The sequence below is a fragment of the Mobula birostris genome, chromosome 5, assembly GCF_030028105.1.
Source record: "Mobula birostris isolate sMobBir1 chromosome 5, sMobBir1.hap1, whole genome shotgun sequence".
NCBI classification, from domain to species: Eukaryota; Metazoa; Chordata; class Chondrichthyes; order Myliobatiformes; family Myliobatidae; genus Mobula; species Mobula birostris.
The window spans coordinates 26,587,729-26,614,122 of NC_092374.1; the positions used below are offsets into that span (position 1 = coordinate 26,587,729).

General features: G+C 41.3%; 1 protein-coding gene across 11 annotated transcripts in view; it reads left to right on the forward strand.

Moving 5' to 3' along the window:
- LOC140197572 (teneurin-3-like) overlaps nt 1-26,394 on the forward strand; it is a 2,811,066-nt gene that overhangs the window by 2,638,811 nt on the left and 145,861 nt on the right. For all 11 annotated transcript variants that reach the window (XM_072257693.1, XM_072257692.1, XM_072257694.1 and 8 more), the window contains 4 exons: nt 196-297; nt 3,591-3,785; nt 8,626-8,826; nt 18,669-18,854. In XM_072257693.1, coding sequence (XP_072113794.1) covers nt 196-297; nt 3,591-3,785; nt 8,626-8,826; nt 18,669-18,854 — 684 coding nt within the window. The remainder of the gene's footprint in view (nt 1-195; nt 298-3,590; nt 3,786-8,625; nt 8,827-18,668; nt 18,855-26,394) is intronic.

Sequence of the window (26,394 nt, forward strand, 5' to 3'; positions counted from 1 at the left end):
GACCTTCTCTATTGCTAAGTAGGATACAAGGATCTCAAACCTTGCTTCTGTTGATAACCTATCATAGAACCTATCTGGTCCTGATGTCTTATTGTTCTTCAAGGGCAGAAATCATTTCCCTGTAGTAATTCCCACCAGAATGAAGCGTTTGATATAATGAATCAAGCGTATTTCTAACGTTTGGTTTGTTCACAGATTCAGTAGTGGAATGTCCACGGAACTGTCATGGGAATGGAGAATGTGTTTCTGGGGCCTGCCACTGTTTTCCTGGATTCTTTGGGCCTGATTGTGCAAGAGGCAAGTATTCAAATTTGTTGTGAACTTCAAGCCTTTTGTTATCAGTAGGAGAAGGAGATTTCTCACACTTCTGGCACAGCCGAAAAATTGTTTGAGAGAGTGTTTTTTGTTATGGTGGTACGCACATTGCAAGTAGCTTAACATCTGAGAAGTTCTTCACTTTTCCCTTATAGGAAATGCTTCAGAAATCCAATATCACCTGCAAATGCCAGCAATGTCTGGGCCTGTACTCACTGGAGTTTTGAAGAATGAGGGGGATCTCATTGAACCTATAGAATATTGAAAGGCTTAGATAGAGTGGACATAGGGAGGTTGTTTCATATAGTGGGGGAGACTAGAAGCAGAGGGCACAGCCTCAGAACAGAAGGACATCCCTTTGGAACAGAGATGAGAAATTTCTTCAGCCAGAGGGTGAAGAACCTGTCGAATTCATTGCCACAGGTAGCTGTGGAGGCCAAGTCATTGGGTATATTTAAAGTGGAGCTTTAGTAAGAGTGTCAAAGGTTATGGGGAGAAGGCAGGAGAATGGGGTTGTGAGAGATAATATTTCAGCCATGATGATGTGGCAAAGCAGACGCCATGGGTTGAATGGCCTAATTCTGCTTCTGCATCTCATGGTCTTAATGTGTGTTTAACAGTTGTACCCTATGTATTGCTAAGTTAAAAATAACTAAACGCCCCTTATCAGTTTGATAAAGTGTGGTTCACTGAGCAATGTTCCGAGTGTAATGGAATATTATTCTGGCTCTTTCTATGAGATCACCTTTTATTTCCCTATATTCTTATGAGCACGGGCCCAATCTGAGCCTTACAAAAATCTATCTATATCCCTTTGTAGGCATTTTGTGCCTCTGCAACTGACTAACTTACCTACCTTGGTATAATCAGAACATTTAGTTACATTGCTCCCATTCCCTTCAAGTTTATTAATATACAGTACATTGTATGTTGTTGAGGCCACAGCAGTGATCCCTGTTGCACACCACCAGTTACTGATTGCCAGTCTGAAAATGTCTCTTTTATCCTGTTTTCTGTTGATTAGTCACTTCCTATATATACCTATACACTACCTCCACAACTCTGTGTGCTCTTTAATGTAGTAATCCTTGATGAGGCACCGCATTGAATGTCTTCTGGCATTAACGGGAAATCCAAATACACTACATCTGCTGGTTCCCTCTTGACCACTCTATTACCTCCTCAGTGGCATCAAGCATTGTTTGTCAACCATAATTTCCCTTTTCATAAATCCAAGTTGGCACAGCTTAATTGAATTTTGATTTTCTATATGTCCTCCTATTACCTTGTTAACAATGAATTCCAGCATTGTTTCCAATTACAGCTGGTAGGACAGCTGACTTAGAGATTCTTGATTTCCATCTCCTTGTTTCCTGAAGAATGACATTGGATTTCCTATTTTAAAATCCTCTAGGACTTCTCCAAAATCTAGAAGTTATCATGAGATCAGAATGAATGAACCCATTATTTCTCTAGTCCATTAGGATCCTAGAGTGCAGGTTATCAGTTGTCTAGTGTTTTACCAAGTTTTAGAAATTGTTTTAAGTTTCTCTCTATTTGGCCCTTATTGATCTATTACTGTTAGGATATTTTTGGTCCTATTGGGTGGACCAATCCAAAATATTCACTTAGCATCTCTGCTATTTCCATATCTCCCACTGTTAATTCTACAGCATCATCCTTCAAGGACCATCATTTATCCTTTCTTTCTTTTTATACAGCTAGAGAATCTCATAATTCATTTAGCTAACCTTCATGAAACACCAGAGATTTGACTCTGGAGCCACATATAAAATGCTGGAGGAAATCAGCAGATCATGCAGCATTTATGGAAGAAAATGGAGAGTCAATGTTTTGAGTTGAGACTCATCATTAGGTCCATCTGCAGTCTCTTGTCCCTCCATTATTTTCACTCTTTGCTCTTCTCTGAAATGGCCTAGCAAGGCCCTCCCAGCATATATATATATTTAAAATTTGCACATTTGTAGATGATTGAAATAGCTTCCACATTGTATTCTGAATGGAGGATGGTGACTAGTGATGTTCTGCAGGGATCTGTTCTGGGACCCCTCCTGTTCGTGATTTTTATAAATGACCTGGATGATGAGGAATTAGAAGAGTGAGTTATTAAGTTTGCTGATGACACAAAAGTTGGGGGTGTTGTGGATAGTCTGGAGGGTTGTCAGAGATTACAGCGGGACATCAATAGGATGCGGAACTGGGCTGAGAAGTGGCAGATGGAGTTCAACCCAGATAAATATGAAGTCAGTCATTTCAGTAAGTCAAATTTGAAGACAGAATGCAACATTAATGGTAAGACTCTTGGCAGTGTGGAGCATCAGTGAGATCTTGTGGTCCATAGGATACTCAAAGCTGCTGCGTAGGTTGACAGTGTTGTTAAGAAGGCATATGGTGTGTTGGCATTCCTCAACCATGAGATTGAGTTCAAGAGCCGCTAGACACCATCTGAAATACTGTGTTCAGTTCTGGTCACCTCATTATAGGAAGGACGTGGATACTATAGAGAGAGTACAGAAGAGATTTACAAGGATGTTGCCTGAATTGGGGAGCATACTTTGTGAGAATAGATTGAGTGAATTTGGGCTTTTCTCCTTGGAGTGATAGAGGATCAGAGGTGACCTGATAGAGATGTATAAGATGATGAGAGGGATTGATCGTGTGGATAGCCAGGGGCTTTTGCCAGTGCTGAAATGGATAACACGAGGGGGAATAGTTTTAAGGTCCTTGGAAGTAATTACAAGGGGGATGTCAGAAGAAAGCTTTTCACACGGAGAGTGGTGGGTGCGTGGAATGCACTGCCAGCGAAGGTGATAGAGGCGGATATAATAGGGTTTTTTTTAAGAGACTCCGAGATAGGTACATGGAGCTTAGAAAAATAGAGGGCTATGCAGTAGGGAAATTCTAGGCAGCTTCTAGAGTAGGTTACATGGTTGGCATAACATTGTGGGCCGAAGGACCTGTAATGTGCTGTAGATTTTCTATGTCTCTATCCATAATTTATAGTGACTGTCCTCCACTAACTGCACTTTTCCCTGCCTGTATTGGGAGTAGCTGATGGCATTTTGATCCTCCGCTCTTTAAATAAACTGACTGTTAATTGTAGACACAATATTTACTGTGCATTATATCATTTTCCAAGTCATTGGCTGATTCTGTGTTGCCATAGGTGGACCACTTCAAAGGTATATCTATTTCACTTCTTTGTTGCAATGACAAGATTTTAATGCTAAGATTTTATCAATTCTGTTTTGCAGCAACATGCCCAATATTGTGCAGTGGCAATGGGCAGTATTCCAAAGGACGCTGCATTTGTTTCAGTGGCTGGAAAGGGACAGAGTGTGACGTGCCCTCAACCCAGTGCATTGACCCTCAATGTGGAGCACATGGCATCTGTATCATGGGCTCCTGTGTTTGCAACTCGGGCTACAAAGGAGAAACATGCGAGCAAGGTATGGCTGAGGCAGCGAACTTAGCAGTGGAAGTGGCTCAGGGTAGAGTGAACTCTGCCCTGTACAGTTCATGGATGGCTACTTCATAATTGTCCATAGGATTGGAATGTTCATTCAGAATTGGAATGGGTTATATTTAAAGTTGCCGACCTTCTGCGTGATCTGCCAATGTGCATGCCTTCTCTCCTTCTCCTTCCTAAAGTTGCCAATGAATTCTTTGGCTTTACTGACGTTGAGTGAGAGGAAGAATATCAAACTTTGTTCAGGGAGGAAGGAAGAGTTACTGTTTCAGTCCAATGATCTTTCATCTTTCCCACAAGTCCCCATATTTCTTCCGGTTACTTACATGTGGGCGACAACCCAGAATGAGATTAAACATTCACAAATTAGACTATTTAACTTCACTTCCAGAGGAACATGTCAGAGTCTTCTAGTGTTGCTTGAACTCATCACAGCAAATCCCACAAAAGAAGTAAATGTGCTTTTATTACAAATATTAAACTGTGAACAGAGGAGAATATACTGCAGCAGACCTTAAAGCCCTAGTGTGAAAGGAGAAAACAAAGAATTGAACTAAGCTTCCAACGCTTAGTGAAGCTAACCTGTTTTAGTTACAGATTGCTAAAAGCTGGGAATTAGAGCAAGGGAGAGTTTTGAAGGAGTGGCACAGTAACATAGGAAGCGGTGCAGTAGCAAGTAGTTAGCGCACTGCTTTACAGTGCCATCTGTACCATCAAGGTTCAGTTCCTGCTGCTGTGGGTAAGGAGTTTTTACAGTTTCCCTTTGACCACGTGGGTTTCCTCCAGGTGTGCAGGTTTCTACATGTATCCCAAAGACGTACGGTTATGAAGCATGAATGGTGAACATACGATATTGGTGTTGGGAGCCTGGCAACATAAACCAGCACAACCCTCACTAATTTTTTTGCAAATGATGCGTTTCACTGTGTTTCGATGTACACATGACAAATAAAGTTCATCTTTAATCTACTCCAAAACAACATGTTTTTGCATTCCTCACTGTTTGTTCACTTACTTAACCCATTTGCTCACATATGTGAAATATTGGGATAGCTATTATTGGAAGATTAATGGATAGTAAAATATGATTACAAAGCAGAAATGCAATCAGGGAGTTTAAATGTCCTAAAAATAGAAAAGCGTGAGTGCTTTTTTAATTGTTTTCAGAGCATCAGGATTGCTGATGTGTAATTGCCCTAGAGTGCCTGTTAAATTCTGGTCTGCATACCATATATTGTAGATAGCTATTTACTCTGTGTTGTCCATTTCTGTGAATCTACAGCTCTTGGTTCAGCAGATTGCTTTGGACCCTTTGAGCAGCCATCCAAAAGTGATTAAAACCAGTGAACATTGCAAGTTATTTATCAACAAGTCGGAGCGATAGTTGATTACAGGGAAATTGCCACTGTGGAAGATACAGTGAACACTGGGTATGAGGTGGAATGTTGGTTATTATTTTTCCAAGCCATTGATAAAAACATTCCTTTTCTAAATCTGGCAACCGTAAATTGGCTCAATTATCACAAAAAAAGATAGATCGGTTAGGTTCCTCATAGAAATTTAATACGTAAGGGACTAGAATCTTGAGATTGAGATTGAAGCATGTTTAAAATTAAGTGTCAGTCAGTAAATGCCATCCCTTTTTTTATCTTTGCTGCTTGTCAATTTGATTAGTTCAAAGCAAACCATTTGGTGATCTTTATGTACATCTCTCTGCATATCTTTTGGCGGCAGCATTGTTAATATACAGCGTTTAAAAAAAAACAATTAACCTTTTGAGCAAAATGAAAATTCAGGTGAATTGCTTGCAGAACTGTTTAGAATGGGCTGTTGCCTTCCTGATTACCAGATTCCCGCCACAGCTTCCGGCTGGAAGTGGTTGGAAACCACTCTGCAACTTGTTGGCAGTAACGGACATGCAAACTGTTCATTGGAGAAGGTACTGTGAGTGGGAATGGCAATCTGAAAAGTCTATAAAGTGAACAAGACTTATTAATCTTTTCAATGCAGTCATAGACCTGGGTATTTATGAGGGAGATTCGTACAGCAATCTGGGTTACTCTAATTCAGTTTGTGAAACTGCACTTAGAGCAAGTACTTCCAATTGCAAGCTTCAGAGTATGGAATTGTTAGAATTCCCTGTGCAACACAATGCTAAAACTAACAATGTTAGCTTCATTGCCACGCTCTGTTGATAGGTTGAAATCTGAATCAGTTGACCGCACATGGCCCGGAAGGTGCAGAGTTAGCTGTTATCTCTTGAGGGAATACATCTCACATTAAGTTCTTCTTTGTGCTCAGTTTTCCTCCCACATTCCAAAAGTCTTGATGGTTCTTTGGCTGCAGGGTAAGTAGGAAGTAGAAGAATCATGAGTGAGTCGATTACAGGGGAATATGTGGGAGAATGCGATTGATGGGAGTGTTCTGAGAGATGAGCCACTTTGAAGCATTGCTTAAAATAACTGGTGCGCAGAAGCTTTTGCCCTGAGCTGTGAGTCAGAGATGACAGATTCTTGGGTAATCCGTTCTCTGAGGGCTGGCATTGACTCAGTGGGCTGAATGGACCCTATTGATGTAAGGAGATATAAAATCAAATGAAGGATACTACCGAGGAGGGAGTAGGTGCTGAGAACCTGCTCTGGGATGGGGTCAGGAAGTGAGAGTGCAATGTCAGAAGTGCTAGTCTGACTGGTAATGAGAATTAGCTGTAGGAGACATGTTATTTGAGTATGGGGGGGCCAAAGAAACACGACTCTGCGGCAGCCAGGTTCTCCTGATTTGAGTGAAATCCACGCATCCTTAGAGATACTCAGGCACATGAGGATATACAGTATGAAGTAAGGTATTATTTGTGTTTTAATGCATCAAAACATGAGAGAGTGGGGCTCATGAATGAGCAGCTGAGTAGAAAATGGCAAAACTAAATAGATGCATGACTAGATTTTCAATTTCCTAGCAAAAGTTGAGCGATTTCATTTAGGGATTTGAATATATCTCCTAGTTTCATGTTTCCATATTTTATACAAGGAAGAGATTTGACCCATTGTGCCCATGCTGACTCTGAGCGAATCCCATTACTTCACCTACGAGGGATGATTGATAAGTTTGTGGCCTAAGGCAGAAGGAGTCAATTTTAGAAAACCTAGCACATTTATTTTTCAACATAGTCCCCTCCTACATTTACACACTTAGTCCGATGGTTGTGGAGCATACAGATCTTTACTTTGTAGAAGTCGGCATCTTGGACTTCCAGAAAGTGGGCCACAGCAGGGGTGATTGATCAGTTTGTGGTCTAAGGTAGAAGGAGATGAGTTATACAGCTCTTATTACATGCATGTGCAGTTCAACTCTTTGAGTGATTCTGCAGAAAGTTTGAAGTTAATAACTCATCTATGGTGAAAAATAAATGTGCTAGGTTTTCTAAAATTGACACCTTCTACCTTAGGCCACGAACTTATCAACCACCCCTCGTATTTCACTTATTCTCTTTCATATGCCCATCAATTTATCACCCCTCCTTGCCCCCCTCAATTTTCTTGCCATCCACCTGCACTTTTAGTAGTCAATTAATCCAACAGCCACCACATCTTTAGGATGCGGTAGAAACTGGAACACCACATGGTCAAACACACTAATGGCACTTGAGATCACAATTGAACCCAGGTCACTGGAGCTCTGAGTCAACACTCACTATGCCACAGTCCCTCCCAGTACTTGGATGGCAAGGTCAAAGATTTCTGTATAAAAGAGGCAGTTTTCTTAATAGTGCAGTAGATAGCCAAGGGCAAGCATTTCAATTCAATTCAATTCAAATTTAATTGTCATTCAACCATACATGAATACTCATGAATACAGCCAAACGAGACAGCATTATTCCGAGGTCATGGTACAAAACACAGTACCAACAGTTACACACAGCACAAAGCACACATAGAACGTATAAAATAGAAAGATACAGCAACTCAATAGAAGTGCCAAAACTCATCTAATGCCGCCAAAATCTGCAGATGAAGGCAACAAAGCTTGTCTTCTGGGGGGGAGAGGGGGCCACACTGACTCCAACTTGGACGCCGCGCCACACTGCCCGAGTAGAGCGTACCGTCTCCAACACCTCTCTCCTGGCGGCTGTAAACTAAATAAATATTTGATTCAAATAAATGATGTTCACATCTTCCTTTGGCCTGAGCTATATGGTCAGATTCTGGTGTTATCCATTCTCATATATGTATTTCAGAACACAGGTTTTACAAGTGATAGAAGTTTGCTGAACTCTCGTGGAATTGAATCCAGACACTGAAGATTGTTTGCCCTCTCTGAGTAATGTCCTTCATTTTGAGGTGATAAAGCACTGAGTGGACATCAGTGTTTTTCCACCTCGCAGTGAAGATTTGCTCCAGTCAAATATATTGACACTGTCCTATCATGACCTGTAGTCATTCAGCCAGGAGGAAGAGCTGAGAAGATAGCAGATTCTGATAGATTTTGATGACAAATGCTGACTTTTTTGTCCTTCTGTCATAATCATGCTATTGAGGAGGATGTTGTGAAAGATCGGTTCATTTTTCAAGTGCAAAATCCAATTTCCCTACCTCAGAAATATTGATTTTATTGATCTTTGTTCACACAGCAATGCAATTAGGTCTGAAGAGATTAAATTTTCAGGTCATTGACCCTACAAGTGTAAAATTTTATGGAGTCAAATTGTTAAATTAGATGTCATCATCAAAAGTATATTGAAGTGAATTAGAAGCACAGGTCTTGTCAGTGCCTGCTATTTCTCATTTCTTAGGCCAAAAGATGATTTCTTTCTTCTCTTCCAGCTGACTGTTTTGACCCAACCTGTTCAAACCATGGAATCTGTATCCATGGAGAATGCCACTGCAGTCCAGGGTGGGGCGGTGCGAACTGTGAGAATCCAAAGACCATGTGCCCTGATCAGTGCTCCAGCCATGGGACCTACCTTCAAGAGAGTGATTCCTGTACTTGTGATCCAAATTGGACCGGCACAGACTGCTCATTGGGTGAGTTGACATGTCTTGCAAATCATCTGTAAACCATGAAATCTGGGAGTCGAGGACCAGAGGGTACAGCTTCAGTAAACAGAGACGTCCCTGTCGAACGGAAATGAGGAGGAATTCCTTTAGCCAGAGGGCGGTGAATCTGTGGAATTCATTGCCATGGACAGCTGTGGAGGCCGAGTCATTGGGTATGTTGGTTGATTGTTTCTTGATTAGTCATGGTGTCAAAGGTTACAGGGAGAAGGCTGGAGAACGAGTGGAGAGACATAAGGATGGGCTTGATTTGGGTAGAGTTCCTAGTAGGGTTGAATACCCTCCTTTGGCTTGCTTGCATGGTTTATATATTACGATAACTGTTTCGTCTTTTACTAAAAGGGTAGATCCTACTCTGAACTCTGCTTCATTCTTTGAACAGAAACAATGTCCATTTTGCATAAAGGCACTGGTTTACTTGACTATTTATTGACATTACTACTCCACACTACTGTTATAGGTATAGATTTTTGGCTTATAAGCAAGTATTCCTAGAAAGGAGGTACTGGAGCCTCAGGACCACACCACCATATTCAGGAACAGTTATTACCCACCAACCATCAGGCTCTTAAATCAGAAGAGATAAGTAACTTCACTCACCCCATACTGAACTCTTCCCACAATCTATGGGCACACTTTCAAGGATTCTTCATCTCATGTTCAAAGTTCAAAGTACATATACAGTGCCTACACAACACATTCACCCCCCCCCCCCGGAAGTTTTTATGTTTTATTGTTTTACAACATTGAATCACAGTGTACTTCATTTAGCTTTTTGACACTGATCAACAGGAAAAGACTCTTCTGCGTCAAGGTGAAAACAGATCTCTCCAAAGTGATTTAAATTAAATTACAAATACAAAACAAGATAATTGATTGCATAAGTATTCAACCCCTCCCCCTTGATATGACACACCAAATCACCACTGGTGCAGCCAATTAGTTTTAGAAGTCACATGATTAGTTAAATGGAGATCTGTTTTTGTGCAGTCAAGGTGTTTCAATTGATTGTAGTAAAAATACACCTGTATCTGGAAGGTCCAACTGCTGGTGGATCAGTATCCTGGCAAAAACTACACCTTATAGACAAAAAAAAAAACACACTTCAACCAACTCTAAAAAGATTATTAAAAAGCACAAGTCAGGAGATTGATACAAGAAAATTTCCAAGTCACTGAGTATCCCTTGGAGTACAGTTAAGTCAATCATCAAGAAATGGAAACAATATGACACAGCTGTAAATCTGCCAAGAGCAGTCCATCTTCAAAAACTGAGTGATTGTGCAAGAAGGGGACGAGTGAGGGAGGCCACCAAGAAACCTATGACAACCCTGGAGGAGTTTCAAGCTTCAGTGGCTGAGATGGGAGAGTGGCAAAGAGAAAGCAACTGTTGAAAAAAATTCATAGGAAATCTTGGCTGGAGCTTGCCAAAAGGCATGTGGGAGACTCTGAAGTCAGCTGGAAGAAGGTTCTAAGGTCTGGTGAAACCAAAATTGAGCTTCTTGGCCATCAAATTAAACACTATGTTTGGCATAAGCCAATCTCTGTACATCATCAAAGACACACCGTCCCTACTGTGAAGCATGGTGGTGGCTGCAGCATTCTGTGAGGATTCTTCACTGCAGCAGGCCCTGGAAGGGTTGTGAAGGTAGAGGGTGAAATCCTGGAGGAAAACCTGATACAGTCTGCAAGAGAACTGTGAATGGGGAGAAGATTTGCTTTCCAGCAAGGCAATGACCCAAGCATGAAGTCAGTGCGACACACCAATGGCTTAAAAACAACAAAGTTAATGTCCTGGAGTGGCCAAGTCAGAATCCAGACCTCAATCCAATTGACAATTTGTGGCTGGACTTGAAAAGGGCTGTTCCCTCACGATCCCCATGCAATCTGACAGAGCTTGAGCAGTTTTGTCAAGAAGAATGGGGAAAATTTGCAGCGTCCAGATGTGCAAAGCTGATAGAGACCTATCCACACAGACTCAATGCTGTAATTGCTGCCAAAGGTGTATCTAGAACTTGATCTGTTACTTTCTAAAGGCTGTCCTGAAGAAAAGACAAAATTTGGATTAATTGGTCACCATAAATTGTTGAGTCCAATTATCTCTCCCCACTGTTGATTGGGATGACTGTACCCACTTCTAATTGCTCCCTGCTGTTATTTGGATGGCTGTGCCCAATTGTAATGTCTCCAAAGAAGTCTAAGTAGACATCCATCTTAAATTGCTATAATCCGTGTCTGAGAAATTCTCACTGAATTGTAAGAGAGGGAGTTACAGGATTTCAACACTGAAGCAGGACTGTTCTGCGATAGTGGAAAAAAAATTGATTGTGTGGATAGTCAGAGGCTTTTAACCCAGGGCTGGAATGGCTAGCATGAGAGGGGACAGTTTTAAGGTGCTTGAAAGTAAGTACAGAGGAGATGTCAGAGGTAAGTTTTTTACGCAGAGAGTGGTGAGTGCGTGGAATGGGTTGCCGGTGACGGTGGTGGAGGCGGAAACGATATGATACGGTCTTTTAACAGACTCCTGGACAAGTACATGGAGCTCAGAAAAATAGAGGGCTGTGGGTAACCCTAAGTAATTTCTAAGTTAGGGACATGTTTGGCACAGCTTTGTGGGCTGAAGGACCTGTATTGTGCTGTAGGTTTTCTTTGTTTCTATGTTCTATCTACTAAGTACTGACTTGAAGGGGGTGAATACTTATGAAATCAATTATTTTGTGTTTTATATTTGTAATTAATTTAGATCATTTTGTAGAGATCTATTTTCACTTTGACACGGGAGATTATTTTTCTGTTGATCGGAGTCAAAAGCAGCAAAATTAAATCCGCTGTGATTCAATGTTGCAAAACAATAAAACCTGAAAACTTCCGAGAGGAGTGAATACCTTTTATAGGCGCTGTATGTGCAAACTCACAGGAATCAAATCCTGATAAGCGATTGCGCTAACCACTACATTGTGATGAAGGTCCAAAATTGTACAGGATTGTGCAAAAGTCCACATATATATTTTGTGAATGCCTGCAAGAAACTAAAATCTCAGGGTTGTATATGGTGACTTATATGTACTTTGTTAATAAATTAACTTTAAACTTTGAGGTTTCTTTAAACCTACAAAGTTAATTATCAGTGTTTCCAAGTCTGTGTGTAACAGAACCTATCAAAATTACATCATGGATAAAAATTTCTCTCCTATTCTTAATTCTACATCAATGAAACTTTCTTTGATTGATTTTCAGTGGATGATGTCAAAGCAAGAGCAGGCAACAGTGTGATGGTACAATGGATAAAATTACCGGACTAGTTAATCAGAAAAATGAGTTCAAGTCCCACAATGGCAACTGTGGCAGTTAAATTGAGATTGATAATCTGGATTTAAAAAATGTAGTCAATGACGAAAAAGTTGGAGCAGAAAATCTGCTACCCTTACCTGTTCTGCGCTATACATTTGCTCTGCGTGGTAGTGCAGCGTTTACAGTGCCAGCGATTTCCGCCCCTCTCTGTAAGGAGTTTGCTTATTCTTCCAGTGCCCGCATGGGTTTCTTCCAACACTCCAAAGATAAATGGGTTAGTAGGGAAATTGGTCACATGTGTAATTGGGCAGCATGGGCTCCCAGGGCCAGAAGGGCCTGCCACTGTGGTGTATCTCTAAACAAAAATAAGTGGCAGAAAATGTGTCAAATAGCTCAATTTTGAAGCAAGAACATGTGGAGTGTAAGCAGGCTATCTGGCAGCTGGCAACTCATTGCTATTCAACAAGGTCATGGCTGATCCATCTCCATGGCTTTTCCAGCCTTATCTCCATATTCTCTGATTGCTCTCATATCCACTTATCCCAGATTTGAGTGCAGTCCATAACTGAACCTGCACAGCATTCCAGGCTGGAGGGTTCCAACATACCCCATCTGAGTGAAGATACTTCTTATCAGTTCAGAATCAGAGTTAGGTTTATTGTTATTGATGTACAGTTAAGTCATGAAATTTGTAGTTTTGTGGCAGCAGGCATAACAAATCACTACAAGTTAAAATTAAATAGTAAATAAATTAGTAGTGAAAAGAGGTTCAAGATCAAGATTCAAGTTTATTCATCGCGTGCACATCAAAACATTCAGTGAAATGCGTTGTTTGCGTCAACAACCAACACACCTGAGTGTATGCTGGGGGCAGCCTGCAAGTATCGCCACACATTCTGGTGCCAACATAGGAATAGCGTGGTTCATGTAGAGTATACCCCTTATTTTGAGGCCATCAGTCAGCTGAAATACCTTCTACGTAAAATCGGAATCAGGTTTAATATCACCTGCATATGTCATGAAATTTAACACTCACAACACGCCGGAGGAACTCAGCAGGTCGGGCAGCATCTGTGGAAAAGATCGGTCGACGTTTCGGGCTGGAACCCTTCGTCAGGACTGTAGGGGGAAGGGGCAGAGGCCCTATAAAGAAGGTGGGGGGAGGGTGGGAAGGAGAAAGCTGCTCTCCTTCCCACACTCCCCCCAACTTCTTTATAGGGCCTCTGCCCCATCCCCCCCCGACAGTCCTGACGAAGGGTTCCGGCCCGAAACGTCGACCAATCTTTTCCACGGATGCTGCCCGACCTGCTGAGTTCCTCCAGCGTGTTGTGAGTGTTGCTTTGACTCCAGCATCTGCAGATTATTTTGTGTCATGAAATTTAACTTTACGGGAGCAGTACAAAGCAACACATGACAATAGAGGTTTTTAAAAACCTGTGAATTACAGTATATATATAAAATGTTAAATAAGTAGTGCAAAAAAAATAGAAATTTTAAAAAAATAGTGAGATACCAGTCATGGGTTCAAAATCCATTCAGAGATCAGATGGCAGAGGGGAAGAGGCTGTTCCTGACTTGTTGAGTGTGTGCCTTCAGGCTTCTGTACCTCCTTCCTGATGGTAACAATGAGAAGAGGAGAGGCCATGTCCTGGGTGGTGGGTGTTTCATAACCTGAACCCTCTGAGAATTTTCTGTTTCAATTAGCACACCACTCAGTTCAAGGGCAACAGAAGTTTCCTTGACAGTGGTACCTAGATCTTGAAGTATTTCTTTAAAACTCTTTATTGGTTCAGTATTTTTCTTCAGATTTTCTATTGAAGTGGATCTTAAAAAGTGTTGAGCTATGTTGGTGGTCTCACTCTCATCTTTGTGATAAAAGGTTGTGCACTCAAGTCCCCCTCCAGTATAATGGTCCTTGTGCAGTACTCAGGGAGTACTATCATTCTGTCATTGGCATGGAACTTCAAAATGCCCCCACTCTGCCCTCTCAGCAGTTTACAGGTTAAAGTATTAGAAGTCCGTCTCAGCTGTTGATTTCCCTGTCAATGACAGTGGTAGCCATTATTCCACATGCTGTATAATTCACCAACATCACCCCAGTGCAACAGGGAGTTTTGTAGTCATGCTTGCTGCTAGAGGTTTCATAAAGTATTAGAAGACAAAAAGAAATTAACTGAATTATGAAATTATCCATTTTACATTTTACAGTCTTGTCAGATATCATGCTTTAAAATACAGATATAAAAAAGGAAAAAGAGAAGGGAAACAGGTATAATAACCAATTACTAGGCTTAAAAAGGTTTTGCTGATCCCAATGCACTTAATAGAATATCAGTTGTGGGAAACTTGCGGTGTTTTGATTGAAAGTCAGAAACTAAGCATATGAAGTATGAATTTTCATATTGAATTAATCCTCCGTATAACATATAAATTATAAATCTTTCATATCACTTTTTGCAGTGAAGCTTGGAAAGGAAAGCTTCTGAACATGAATTATGATTATGATTAGTGATTTCTGTGGTTGCTGTGGTGTTCTTTAAGTGGTTCTTGCTCACAAGGGTATTTTATGTATTTTTATGTTGAATCACTAAATTTCAGGATTTAAGCGCTTCATTTGCAGTACATTTTGTTCTCAGAAGTAGATGGAATTTTATGATGCAAGTAGTACTTACAGAGGTCTGATTTCGCTTTGGGAACATTCTGAATTAAACGCATCCAGCAAAGACAAAACTACATAGTAAAGCCAATCTGTATTGTTGGTGGCTGAGTTTAGATCATATGATTTGCTTGAATTTGTTTTCTGGGCTTCATCTCCTGAGGTGAACTTAGTGTTGTGTGTCACCTGCATACTCCAATTTCCTCGCATGTTCCAAAGACAAATGGTTGGTGTTAGTGAGTTGTGGGCACGCAAAATTGGCACCGAATGTGTGGCGACACTTGCAGGTAGCCCAGCACAATTTGATTTGCTGCAAGCGACATATTTCGTTGTATATTTTGATGTACATGTGATAAGTAAAGCTAGTCTCTCTCTCTCTCTCTCTCTCACACACACACACACACACACACACACACTCTCTCACTCTCTCTCACACACTCTCTCACTCTCTCACTCTCTCACACTCTCACTCTCTCACTCTCTCTCTCTCTCTGACTCTCTCACTCTCTCACTTTCTCTCTCACTCACTCTCACTCTCTCTCACTCACTCTCACTCACTCACTCTCTCACTCTCACTCCCTCACTCTCTCACTCTCTCTCTCTCACTCTCTCTCACATAGAACACTACATCACAGTACAGGACCTTCAGCACAATGTTGTGCCAACCTTTTAACTTACTCTGAAATCAGTCTAACCCCTCCCTCCTTAAAAGCCCCTAAAGTGTACTGTGTTCTTTTCTTTGTTGGGGTGGTGTCTGAGGCAGATAAAAGGTCATTAAGGAATGAGTAATATTGATAATTGATGATTTGCAAAGATCACAGAGTCATACTACACAGGAAGAGGTACTTTGACCCACCCCGTTTATGCCAACCCATTTCTACCAGTTCTTGAGTCAGCTGAGATGAAAACTAAGCAAAGCCTGAATGATATAATAAGCCTGATGGGCTGAATGGCCACTCGCGAGGGCTAGAAACTGGCTGAATCCTAAGGTTGGATCACTGGAAATATTTTGCTGATCAGGAGGAAAATAAAACAGTCCCTGAGCTCAATATTCAGTACTAATGCAACAGTAAGGTTGGAAAATAGGAGGGTAAGTGCATGTAGCTACTGTTACATGCAAACAATTGTGGAGTCTTGACTAATTGACAGGCATTTCACCAATAACATCTTCATTATGAGGCTCCTTTAGAATGAGAGGAAAGCAATGACAGGAACAAGTTAATGGATATATTATCCTGAAGCAATTGAACGATCAGTTATCTTCATTCCTATTTTAAGGTTTGATCGAGAGTTATTTGGCCGGGAAGACAATTGCCTTGCATTAAAGGAGTGAATTTGGTGTTAGGTTTCTCGTTGGGCTCTATGAATTTCAGGCAATGAGTGTCTGTTGCGTCAACTAGTTTGGTATATACCAACTCCGACAGGAGCTCAGCTTGGAGTCCAGCATTCCACAGTGAATTTGAGTCTGCCAAAACATTATTTGATCTTTGCTCAAAAGAATGGCTATTAATTAGCTGCACAATTTCTCTTCAATTAATTGAACTTAAATTAATAAGTTTGTAGTGAAGATTGACACAACTGTGCTTCAAGGTGGTGTGTTAAAGGCTGATAAACACCTTGGTGCTAATGAAAAATTGATTAGATTGATTCACAGGAGAAACAAGGCTCAGGTTATATAGGAAAATACTTTTGCTCGCAAAGCTCAGTTAATACTTTGAAGTACTGAGGTTAATCAGCTTGTCCAAGGTTCTTTAATTGCAAACTTGATTCAGAAAAAAAGAGACATATATATATTTTATATTTATGTAAAGGGATCGTTGGAAAGAGCATAATCAAACAGCATGTTCCCTCAGCACAGCAGATGGCAGCTGATGAAGCTGTGAGTAGTCCCTAAACTGCTGGCTAGATTTTTCTGATGGTAGTTTGCAGCGATAAGAGAATGAGACTGGATTTTTTTCAAGTGCTCTTTATTTTATATAATCACTCCATTATCACCTCCGACTGCTGCATGTTACAAACTGGTTTATCCAACCTGCTGGAGCTGGTTAGTTGTATGGTAAACTAAGGAAATTTCCATTAGTTACTTTGCAGGGCACCATAGAGTTAGAGGACATTACAGCACAGAAATAGGCCCTTTGGCCCATCTAGTCACCTCACTACAGGAAGGATGTTGAAACCACAGAGAGGGTGCAGAGGAGATTTACAAGGATGTTGCCTGGATTGGGGAGTATGCCTTATGAGAATAGGTTGAGTGAACTCGGAGTGACAGGGGATGAGAGGTGACCTGATAGAGGTATACAAGATAATGAGAGGCATTGATCATGTGGATAGTCAGAAGCTTTTTCCCAGGGCTGAAATGGCTAGCACAAGAGGGCACAGTTTTAAGGTGCTGGGGAGTAGGTACAGAGGAGATGTCAGGGATAAGTTTTTTACACAGGGAGCGGTGAGTGCGCGGAATGGGCTGCCAGCAGCAGTGGCAGAGGCAGAAACGATAGGGCCTTTTAAGAGACTCCTGGATGGATACATGGAGCTTAGAAAAATAGAGGGCTATGGGTAAGCCTAGGTAGTTCTAGGGTAAGGACATGTTCGGCACAGCTTTGTGGGCCGAAGGGCCTGTATTGTGCTGTAGGTTTCTATGTTTCTATGTTTAGTCCATGCTAAGCTATTATTCTGCAAAGTCTCATCAATCTGCACCTGGACCAAAGCCCTCCATATCCCTCCCATCCATGTACTTATCTCAGCTACTCTTAAATATTGAAATCAAACTAACATGCACCACTTCTGCTGGTGGTCCTGCACTCTCACCAGCCCCTCAGTGAAGATGTTCCCCTTAAACATTTCACCTTTCACCCTTAACTTATGATTTATAGTTCTCATCTCACCCAACCTCAGAGGAAAATGTCTGCTTGCATTTACGCCAATATTGTGTACTTCTATCAAATCACACAGTGCTCCAACTCAGTCCTCACCAATGTCTTCTACGTTACTTCCCAATACTAATTTAAAATCTTGTGCGGGGTAGGAAACCTTTCTACTACACCCTGGTCACATTCAGTGGACCAATCATTCTGTGAAAACCAGACGACTGAAATACTCCCAAAGGCTTCTTTCTTATGATGATGATGGTTTGTAGACACTGGGGTCACAGGAAAAGTTGCATCTCCCACTTCAATCTGCTTGCCAACATTTTCTGAAGAGCAATCCCAAATTTCTATCAACTGTAGCTATTACACGGATAACCTTTATACACTACTACTACTACGTTGTCTCAGGCCCAGGGGGCCAGCGTTGGCGTTTATGCTCCCTGCAACACTATTGTCAGGGCTTTTCAAGAGATCAAGGAAACGAATGCTAAAGGGAACTGATACATAAGAGATGAAACCTGGGCAAATTAGCCATCATCAAATTGAATGGAAAGTCATACTTGAGGGGCCGAGTGGCCTATTCCTGCTCTTTCCTTTTTTATGACAAGAGTCCACACACGCTGGAATCTGGAGCAAGAAAAACAAACTGCTGAAGGACCTCAGTGGGTCAAGCATCATCTGTGGCAGAAGTGGAATGATAGTATCCCAATGCCTCCACCCAAGCTATCTGACCCACTGAGCTTCTGCAGCAGCTTTGCTACTTTCTTTTAGATTCTCATTCTGAAACAGCCACACTTTTACAGTGAAATAAAAGGGTGCTTTTGACAGATGAATGTGGCATGTAGATTTTTTGTTTATCTCTGGAGATTGACATTCCATTTTGCTTGAATGGTAGATTATTGAAAGCCCACTTTTGGGAAGTACTTTCATCATCATGTTGACAAAGGAATTACTCGTACAGCAATGAAGTGTGAACAAGCACTGACTGCCTCTGTTCTACAGAAATCTGTCCTGTGGTGTGCGGAACACATGGCGTGTGCCTTGCGGGGGCCTGTCGCTGCGAGGAAGGTTGGACGGGGGCTGCATGTGACCAGAGAGCGTGCCATCCTCGCTGCTTGGAGCACGGAACCTGTAAAGATGGCAAGTGTGAATGCAACCAGGGCTGGAATGGTGAACACTGCACGATTGGTAAGCCTTTGTTTGACTTAAGCTGTTTTGTGTTGCAAGGCTGACCATGGCATTATAATGGGGAGGTATGTTTCTCATTCACATACTCAGTGTCCTTGGGCTTGGGGAGTGTGTTGTATTCAGGTGTGTGACATTTAATCTGCTGTCTATTTTGATGGAAAAATCATCGCAGCCACAAACAAGAAATTCAGTATGACCCTCTCTTTGGTAAATATTTTCCCCTGTAAAATTGACGACTCAGATGCCTTCATTGCATAGAGGGAGAAGTATTTTTCTGGACACCAACAAGAAGCATGTGCAAGAGCACTGATTGCCGGTGTAGTTGTATTGAAGTCAGGAGATAAGCACATCTGGCAGCTGATCTCAATCCACCGTGTTTACCATGGCAATTAAAGATGTTCACCCATGCACAGAAGACCCACGCTAAGGCAAAGTTTAGAAAATAAGTCAGGAGATAAATAAAAATTAGTAGCAAATCAACTTTAAAATTATAAAAGATTTCTTTTGGTTATTCCAGAAGATTGACATAGGCTGACACTTTTTTCTGGACAAGCCAAATTAAGGCAACTGTTCAGTTTGAAGTCATGCTCTGTGCTCCAGCATTGAACAGAACCCAGAATGTAGAGTCTAACCAAAGGCAGAGTATTGGTGAGGTATAGTAATTACAGACAGCTATGCCAGGATAATTTTGGGAGACAAGGTGCTGTGGGCTGTGCCTGAAGTAAACCAAGGTATTCCAACAGGGTTGGAGGTCAATGGAGAATGGCCCTGAAGTTGAAAACCCCAAGTACCAAAGTCTTGGCACTTCAGATTCTTAACCATTCCCCACTTGCAAGTCATGGTATATCAAGACTCTGCTGTCTTCTTCCCTCACTTTTGCAGTATTTATTTCCAGAGTCCCAGTGGTATTCATGATTCTATTTTAAGCCAGAAATTTAACATTGATCAAGTAATTTAATAAAATTTAATAAAATAAAACAAAAAGAAATGAGAACTGTGAAGGTTTACAGGTTATTCTGAGCCAATTCAAAGAAAGAAAGTTTGAACAATTTTGTCAAAATGCTAAAAATCATCTCTATTGTCACCATGACCTTTAGAAAAGGTTATTTCCTGAGAAACTAGCACTGGGATTCTTTTGTCTTCTACTCGTACCAGTCTCTTCAAATTCAGTCCTGCCTGGGTGTGTGAATAAGTGAAAGACTTTACAAAGAATGACAGAGAAATGTGATTGGAAGCTTCACTGAAGTTGATTAAATCTCTCCTTTTAGTGTTTAACCCAGCAGGTTTGTCAGATTTGAAGCAACATCCACACTCGTACATTATTATCTAATTTTAGACTTTGAGTGTGAAAGCCCTGAATTATCTTCCCTGTGCGACACTGATTACTACTACCCCAAGCAACAGGGTCCCAGTACATTATGATTTGCTGCACTCTGCCCTTACTGCTTCAGGTTGTTAAATTTGAGTATACCCAACCACTTCCCCACACTGCATCTTCATAGAGCCATTATATTTACAATGGCATCCTAGCACAAATGCTTCATCTGCCTAAGATGCCCACCCTTACTTAAACAGTCTTCTCTGTCCCACCCTGCATAAACTCGTGGCTATCCAAAATGGTTCACCCCATGTCCTTGATTCTGGTCATTATATTGTCCCTGAATTTAATCACAATTGCTTCATTGGCCAAAATGAGCTTCATTTACCAACCACGTTGACTCCACGGCCAAGAAAACTCACCAGTGCCTCCATCTCATCTCATCTCAAGAGGCTAAAGAAATTTGGCGTGTCTCCTTTGACTCTCACCGGTATTTATCAGAGCACCATCGAAAGCACCCCATCCAGATGCACTGCAGCTTAGTATGGCAGCTAATCTGCCTGTGACCAGATTACTGCAGCTCAGCAGATCACAGAAACCAGCCTCCTCTCCATGGACTTCTTGCAGCCTCAGTAAAGCAACCAGCATAATTAAGGACTCCACCTACCGCAGACATTCTGTCTTTGTCCACTTGTCATCGGGTAGAAGATATCAAGGTCCATAAGCACTTACCACCAAGCTCACCTACTGCTTTCATCCCGCTGTTATAGGACCATGGAATGGTCCCCTAGTGCAATAAGATGGACTCCTGACCTCACAGTCTACCCTGTATGCCCTTGCATCTTGGCTACCTGTACTGCACTCTCTCTGTGAGTGGAACAATTTATTCTGCACACAGCTATTATTTTGTACTACCTTAGTGCACTGAATTGATCTGTATGTAACAGTGTACAAGCCAGATTTTTCACTGTACCTTGGCACATATGACCACAATAAACCAACTTGCCATTTTACCAAAACTCCTAAATTTTGTCAATGCCTCTCTGTTTCTTCCCTTGGTTAAGAGACTCCTTAAAAGTTACTCCTTTAACCAGGCTTTTAGTCTTTTGCCCTTCACTCCTAATGAGACATCATGTTAGGCTTTGCCTTGTAATGCTCATGTGAAGCACTTTTGGATGTATTAATTTGTTTGAAATGCTCTATATACTTCCTGCTTGTGTGGGAACTGGCTCCCTCCTATTCATTACCATACTTACGCTCATTCCTTTGTGAGCTGTAAAAGTAGCTGTCACCAGGGTACTTGATGTGAGAAAGAAGGCTGCAAACCTGAGTCAGGTCTTCTTTTCCTCTGATATCCACAGAGGCACACGTTAGGTACGTAACTCTAAATTACTAGCACAGATTCCCACATTAAATTTGCTCTTGCTGATCCACAAACCCAGCTAAGACTGAGTTGGGCCAATGCAAGACACAAACTGCTTGGAGGAACTCAGCATCTGTGGAGGGAAAGGAAGAATCAACGATTTGGATTGAGACCGGCTATCAGAACCTGAGTGCAGAGGGAGTATAGCCAACAAAAAAAAGGGTGAGAGTGAAGGGTGACGCTGGGGCTGGAAGGTGATAGGTGGGCCTAGATGGAGTGAGGGATGATGGGCAGATGTATTCATGTGCCTCACCCCTCCTCCTCTAATTCTTTATACCAGCGACTGCAAGGTCTCAAACCAAAACGCTGTCCATTTCTGTCCCTGATGCTACAAGATCAGCCAATGGTTGGAAATTATAGAGGATCAAATTTGAATCCATTTATGCTTTATTCAATGGTCAATACTATTTGGAGAATTTGTAACGACAATATAATGTTTGTAGAAGACCACTTATATTGATTTTGTGTGACAAATGAAAATGTCATAGAATTCCATTCACCAAAGGAAATGCACTGCTCTAAGTTGTAATTGTGACAGGGAGCCTGTGGGTCACCTTAGATGACTAGAAACTTTCAGGTTACTAAAGGAATGGATGAAAATAGTAATTTCAGTCATAAAACAAACAGAAGTTCCATCAGTTTTTCATTGGTGTAATCCAACATAATTTGACTCTTTGCAGTATTTTTTTGCCCTGGGAGGTTGTGACTGCTCAGTGATTCAGTGTTGAGTTCAGTAGATTTTTTGCTCGAAAGGAAGTGAAGGATTTGGGTAGTGGATGAGGCAGGAAAGTAGTGAATGAAGTTCAGCAGTGATGTTGCTGGATGGCAGGGGGAGCCCTGAAAGGGCCCATGGTTTTCTGCATTTCCTGATTATATTCTCTTGCTTTTCTGTTGCTCTCTGGCTACCATCAGGTGAATCTGCCTAAAATGCTGTCTGAGTACAAATGTGCTCTCACCCAACCTATCGTCTCTGGTGATTGCAATGTCCTTTGTTAACCTTGATGTTTGAGCAACCATCTCAGAGTCCTTTTTCATAGAACCATAGAGTTATACAGCATGGAAACAAGCCCTTCTGTCCAACTTGTCTATGACCAAAATGGCATTCTGAGTTGGTCCCCTTTGTCCGTGTTTGGCCCATTATCCATCAAAATCTTTATAGTCGATGTACAACAGCTACCTTACAAATATTGTAATGGTATCCAAGCCTATAGCTTCCTCTGCCACCTTGTTCCATATACCATCAGCACAGTAGTGCAGTGGTTAGCATAATGCTTTACAGTCCTGGCAACCCAGGTTCAATTCCCATCACTGCCTGTAAGGAGCTTGTGTGACCATGTGGGTTTCCTCCTGCAGTACAAAGTTGTACCAGCTGGTAGGTTAATTGGACATTGTAAATTGTCCCATGATTAGGCTCAGATTAAATTGCTGGATGGCATAGCTCAAAGGGTCAGAAAGGCCTATTCTGCACTGTATCTCAATAAATAATAAATAAGTAAATACCCACCACTCACTGATGGAGATTCAGATTTGTTAATCACATGTACATTGAAAAATGCACCCAAGGATGTGCTGGTGTCTTTTCAATCTTTCCCCTCTCACCTTAAACTTGGATTTCCATACCCTGAGAACAGACTTTGGCAGTCCACTTTATCTAAGCCCCTCGTGATATTAAACACGTGTATGAGGTCACCCCTCAGCCACCAGTGCAGCAGGGGGAGAAAGTGAAACATATGCAGCCTCTTGTACTGTACCTCAAGCCTATCGGTCCCAGTAAAATCCTCATAAATCTATCCTGAACCCTTTCCAGCTTAATAACATCTTTTCTATAGCTGTGTGAGCAGAAGTGAGCAAAATACGTAAAAGACAAATTATTTTGCTGCAATACTAATTTTAATCTTGGTGCTCATTTCCTGTGTAGTGCCTTCAACACTGGCATGCCTATTGAATAACATTGACTTAATTTAGGCAATTTAGACAGGTACTTGCCTCAGGGAAATTAAAATGCCTTTGTGCTGTGCACAGAAATGTGGGTGGATTGAGAAGGAAGGGGTTTGAAAATTCAAGCGATTTTATTTTCAGTTTGATGTTTCAATGCATTGGGAGAACTGGATTATTAACAGTCTGATCAGTTTCCATTGTCAGAACCACAGCCAATGGTGTGATCGATCCATTAAACGTTCAGAGGCATTGCATTCTTCGTGATGTGAAATTATTTGCTGGAGGTGTAGTTAATTTATATTTAATTGTCAATCCATAGTTTTCTTCTTTGCTTGCACTCAGTTATCTGAATGTTTCCTGTCAAGGTACCAAGGAGGATGTAACCAAGTAGTTAAGGTTATTAATTGGGATATGATGGTTTGGACACATTTCCTCATTCAACAAATCACTCTATTAGGCAGAGGCTTTCAGTGTGATTGAGTCATCTGGTCCATGAGAAGATGTTCCCTGCAAAGTTTTCTTCCATTACATTTGTTCTACCAACAGCAATCTGTCTGAGGTATCCATGTCCTGCTCAGTTAACTTGAACTCCTTATTTTTTATTTTATTGAATTTGATTTGAGTTATTGATTGCTTTCGAAATGATCTGACCCATGCAGGACAAATGTGAAGAATAAATGTTACTTGCTTCTGAACTGATTTCTACTTGACAGCAGATAGGCATGGGCCAACGGACCATCTCATAACTGCCATAGAGTGGTTGGTGAATGATGTCCTTTAATTGCAGGTTTTGTTCCTTCCCCATGCTCCCCTTCCTGAAGGCATTGACGGCTTATAGAGTCCCACAACATGAAAACAGTCTTTTATGTCCAACTGGTGCACACCGACCAAGAGGTCCATCCGAGCTGGTTACATTTGCCCAGATTTGGGCAACAACCTTCTAAACCTCTCCAATTCACATATTTGCTCAAATGTATTTTAAAAGTTGTTTTTGTATCTATTTCAACCTCTTCCTCTGGCAGCTCATTCTGTATACATAGCACACTATGTAGAGAAAGAAAACTCCTCAAGTTCCAATTAAATCTTTCCTCTTTCGCTTTAAAATTATGCTGTCGAGTTCTTGATTACCCAGCCTAAGAAAAAGGACTAAGTGCATTCACCCTACCTATGTTCCCCTTGATTTTGTACACCTTTAAGTTCACTTTTCAGTCTCTTATACTTCAAGGAAAAAGGTTGTGTGAGATGCTCAGTGGGAGAGGTCAGAAGTTTGGACCAGAGTTTCAACCTTCAGCTCAATTTTGGGTGGAAGTCAGAGAGTATTATAATTTCTTAATGTAAACCTCATACCGTCCCTAGTGTTAAACACGAAACGTGATGCGTGGTCACACCTTTGGCAGTGTAATGGTTAGCCAGTGACCCAGTTTCACTTCCCACAACTGTCTGTAAGGAGTTTGTATGTTTTTCACGTGACCCTGTGGGTTTCCTCTGGGTGTTTTGATTTCCTCCCACATTTCAAAGAGGTACGGGTTATGGGCATGCTACGTTGACACCAGTAGAGTGGCCATGTTTGTGGGCTGCCACAGCACATCTTCAGACTGTGTTGGATGTTGATATAAAACTACGCATCTCACTGTATGTTTTGATGTTTCGACGTATGTGTGACAAATCTAATCAATCATCATCATATAGTGCTCAGATCCGTCCCAAGCGGAGAAACAAAGCAATCAATATGTATTTTTCTAGGATGACAGATCATCCTGTTTCAAACAGAAATCTTTAGGACATACCCTTGAGGCTGTGTAGGAAGCAGACGTCGACAAGAGCTGCAGCTTGTCATGTTCTTGCTGCTTCCTCATCCCATGTTCTCCCTGCACCCCCCAACGCTGATATCTAATGGAAAGGGAGTTTCAGTCATGGTGCGGGGTTGTGGGGAATTATGTCAATATCAGTCACGATGATACTGTGATTTGGCCTAATTGACTGAGCTAAAGCTGATACCTGCCCCAGTATGGTGCTACTTTCACTGCCTGAATGACAACTTACCTTAGTCTAATTCCTCATGTAAATTGGTCAATTTGCATGAGTGCTATGGATTTCTGTTCTGGCCTGTCAACGGAACTGTAAAATAAAAGTTTTTAACTTCAAACATGGCTGGTTGATACCATCTGTTTGCATTGTTTACCTAGAGCATTTCATTCATGCTGTGCGATACAAACTGTGACTCTTTAATTGTTAATCTTCAGGAGAAACCTGGCCCTGACAAGAATTAATATTTAGAATTGCACGTGTACATGTGCATATAAAAATGATTGTTAAATACCAAGCCATAACTGCAGATAAATGTTAGTCTTGTGTTTATTAATTAATCCCCATGCGGCACTTGGGAGCAAAAGTTTAACAGTGTTTAAACATCTCAATTTCTTATACTCTCTGAGCACTAAAAAAAATAGCAGTACTTGCTGCAGTTTATGTTCCATCCTGCAAAGTACTTATCGGCATGAGCTTGTGTCCGCCTCATTTCACTTCTCACTTTAGAAAGCACTTTAGTCTGAGTGCGATACTTGGTATACAATAGCAGTGAAATAGGACTCCACTAATAGGGATCTCTTTCTAAACTACGTTGTGTACCTCAATTTAATGTGAACATTGCTCCCATCAGAGTGGAACATTGCAAGTCAGCATAAGTTTCAGTATCTGTTGAGGAAACTTTTCCAGCGTGACCAGAGATCCCACAAGTAATTTCACCAAAGTGAGAAATTGCAAGAAATTCTGCCAGTATCTCCTTCCCTATGGCAATCAACTGGAAGGAAAGCCTAATGCCTGCAGGAGGTTATCGTGTGTTACAGGCTTGAACTTCGATT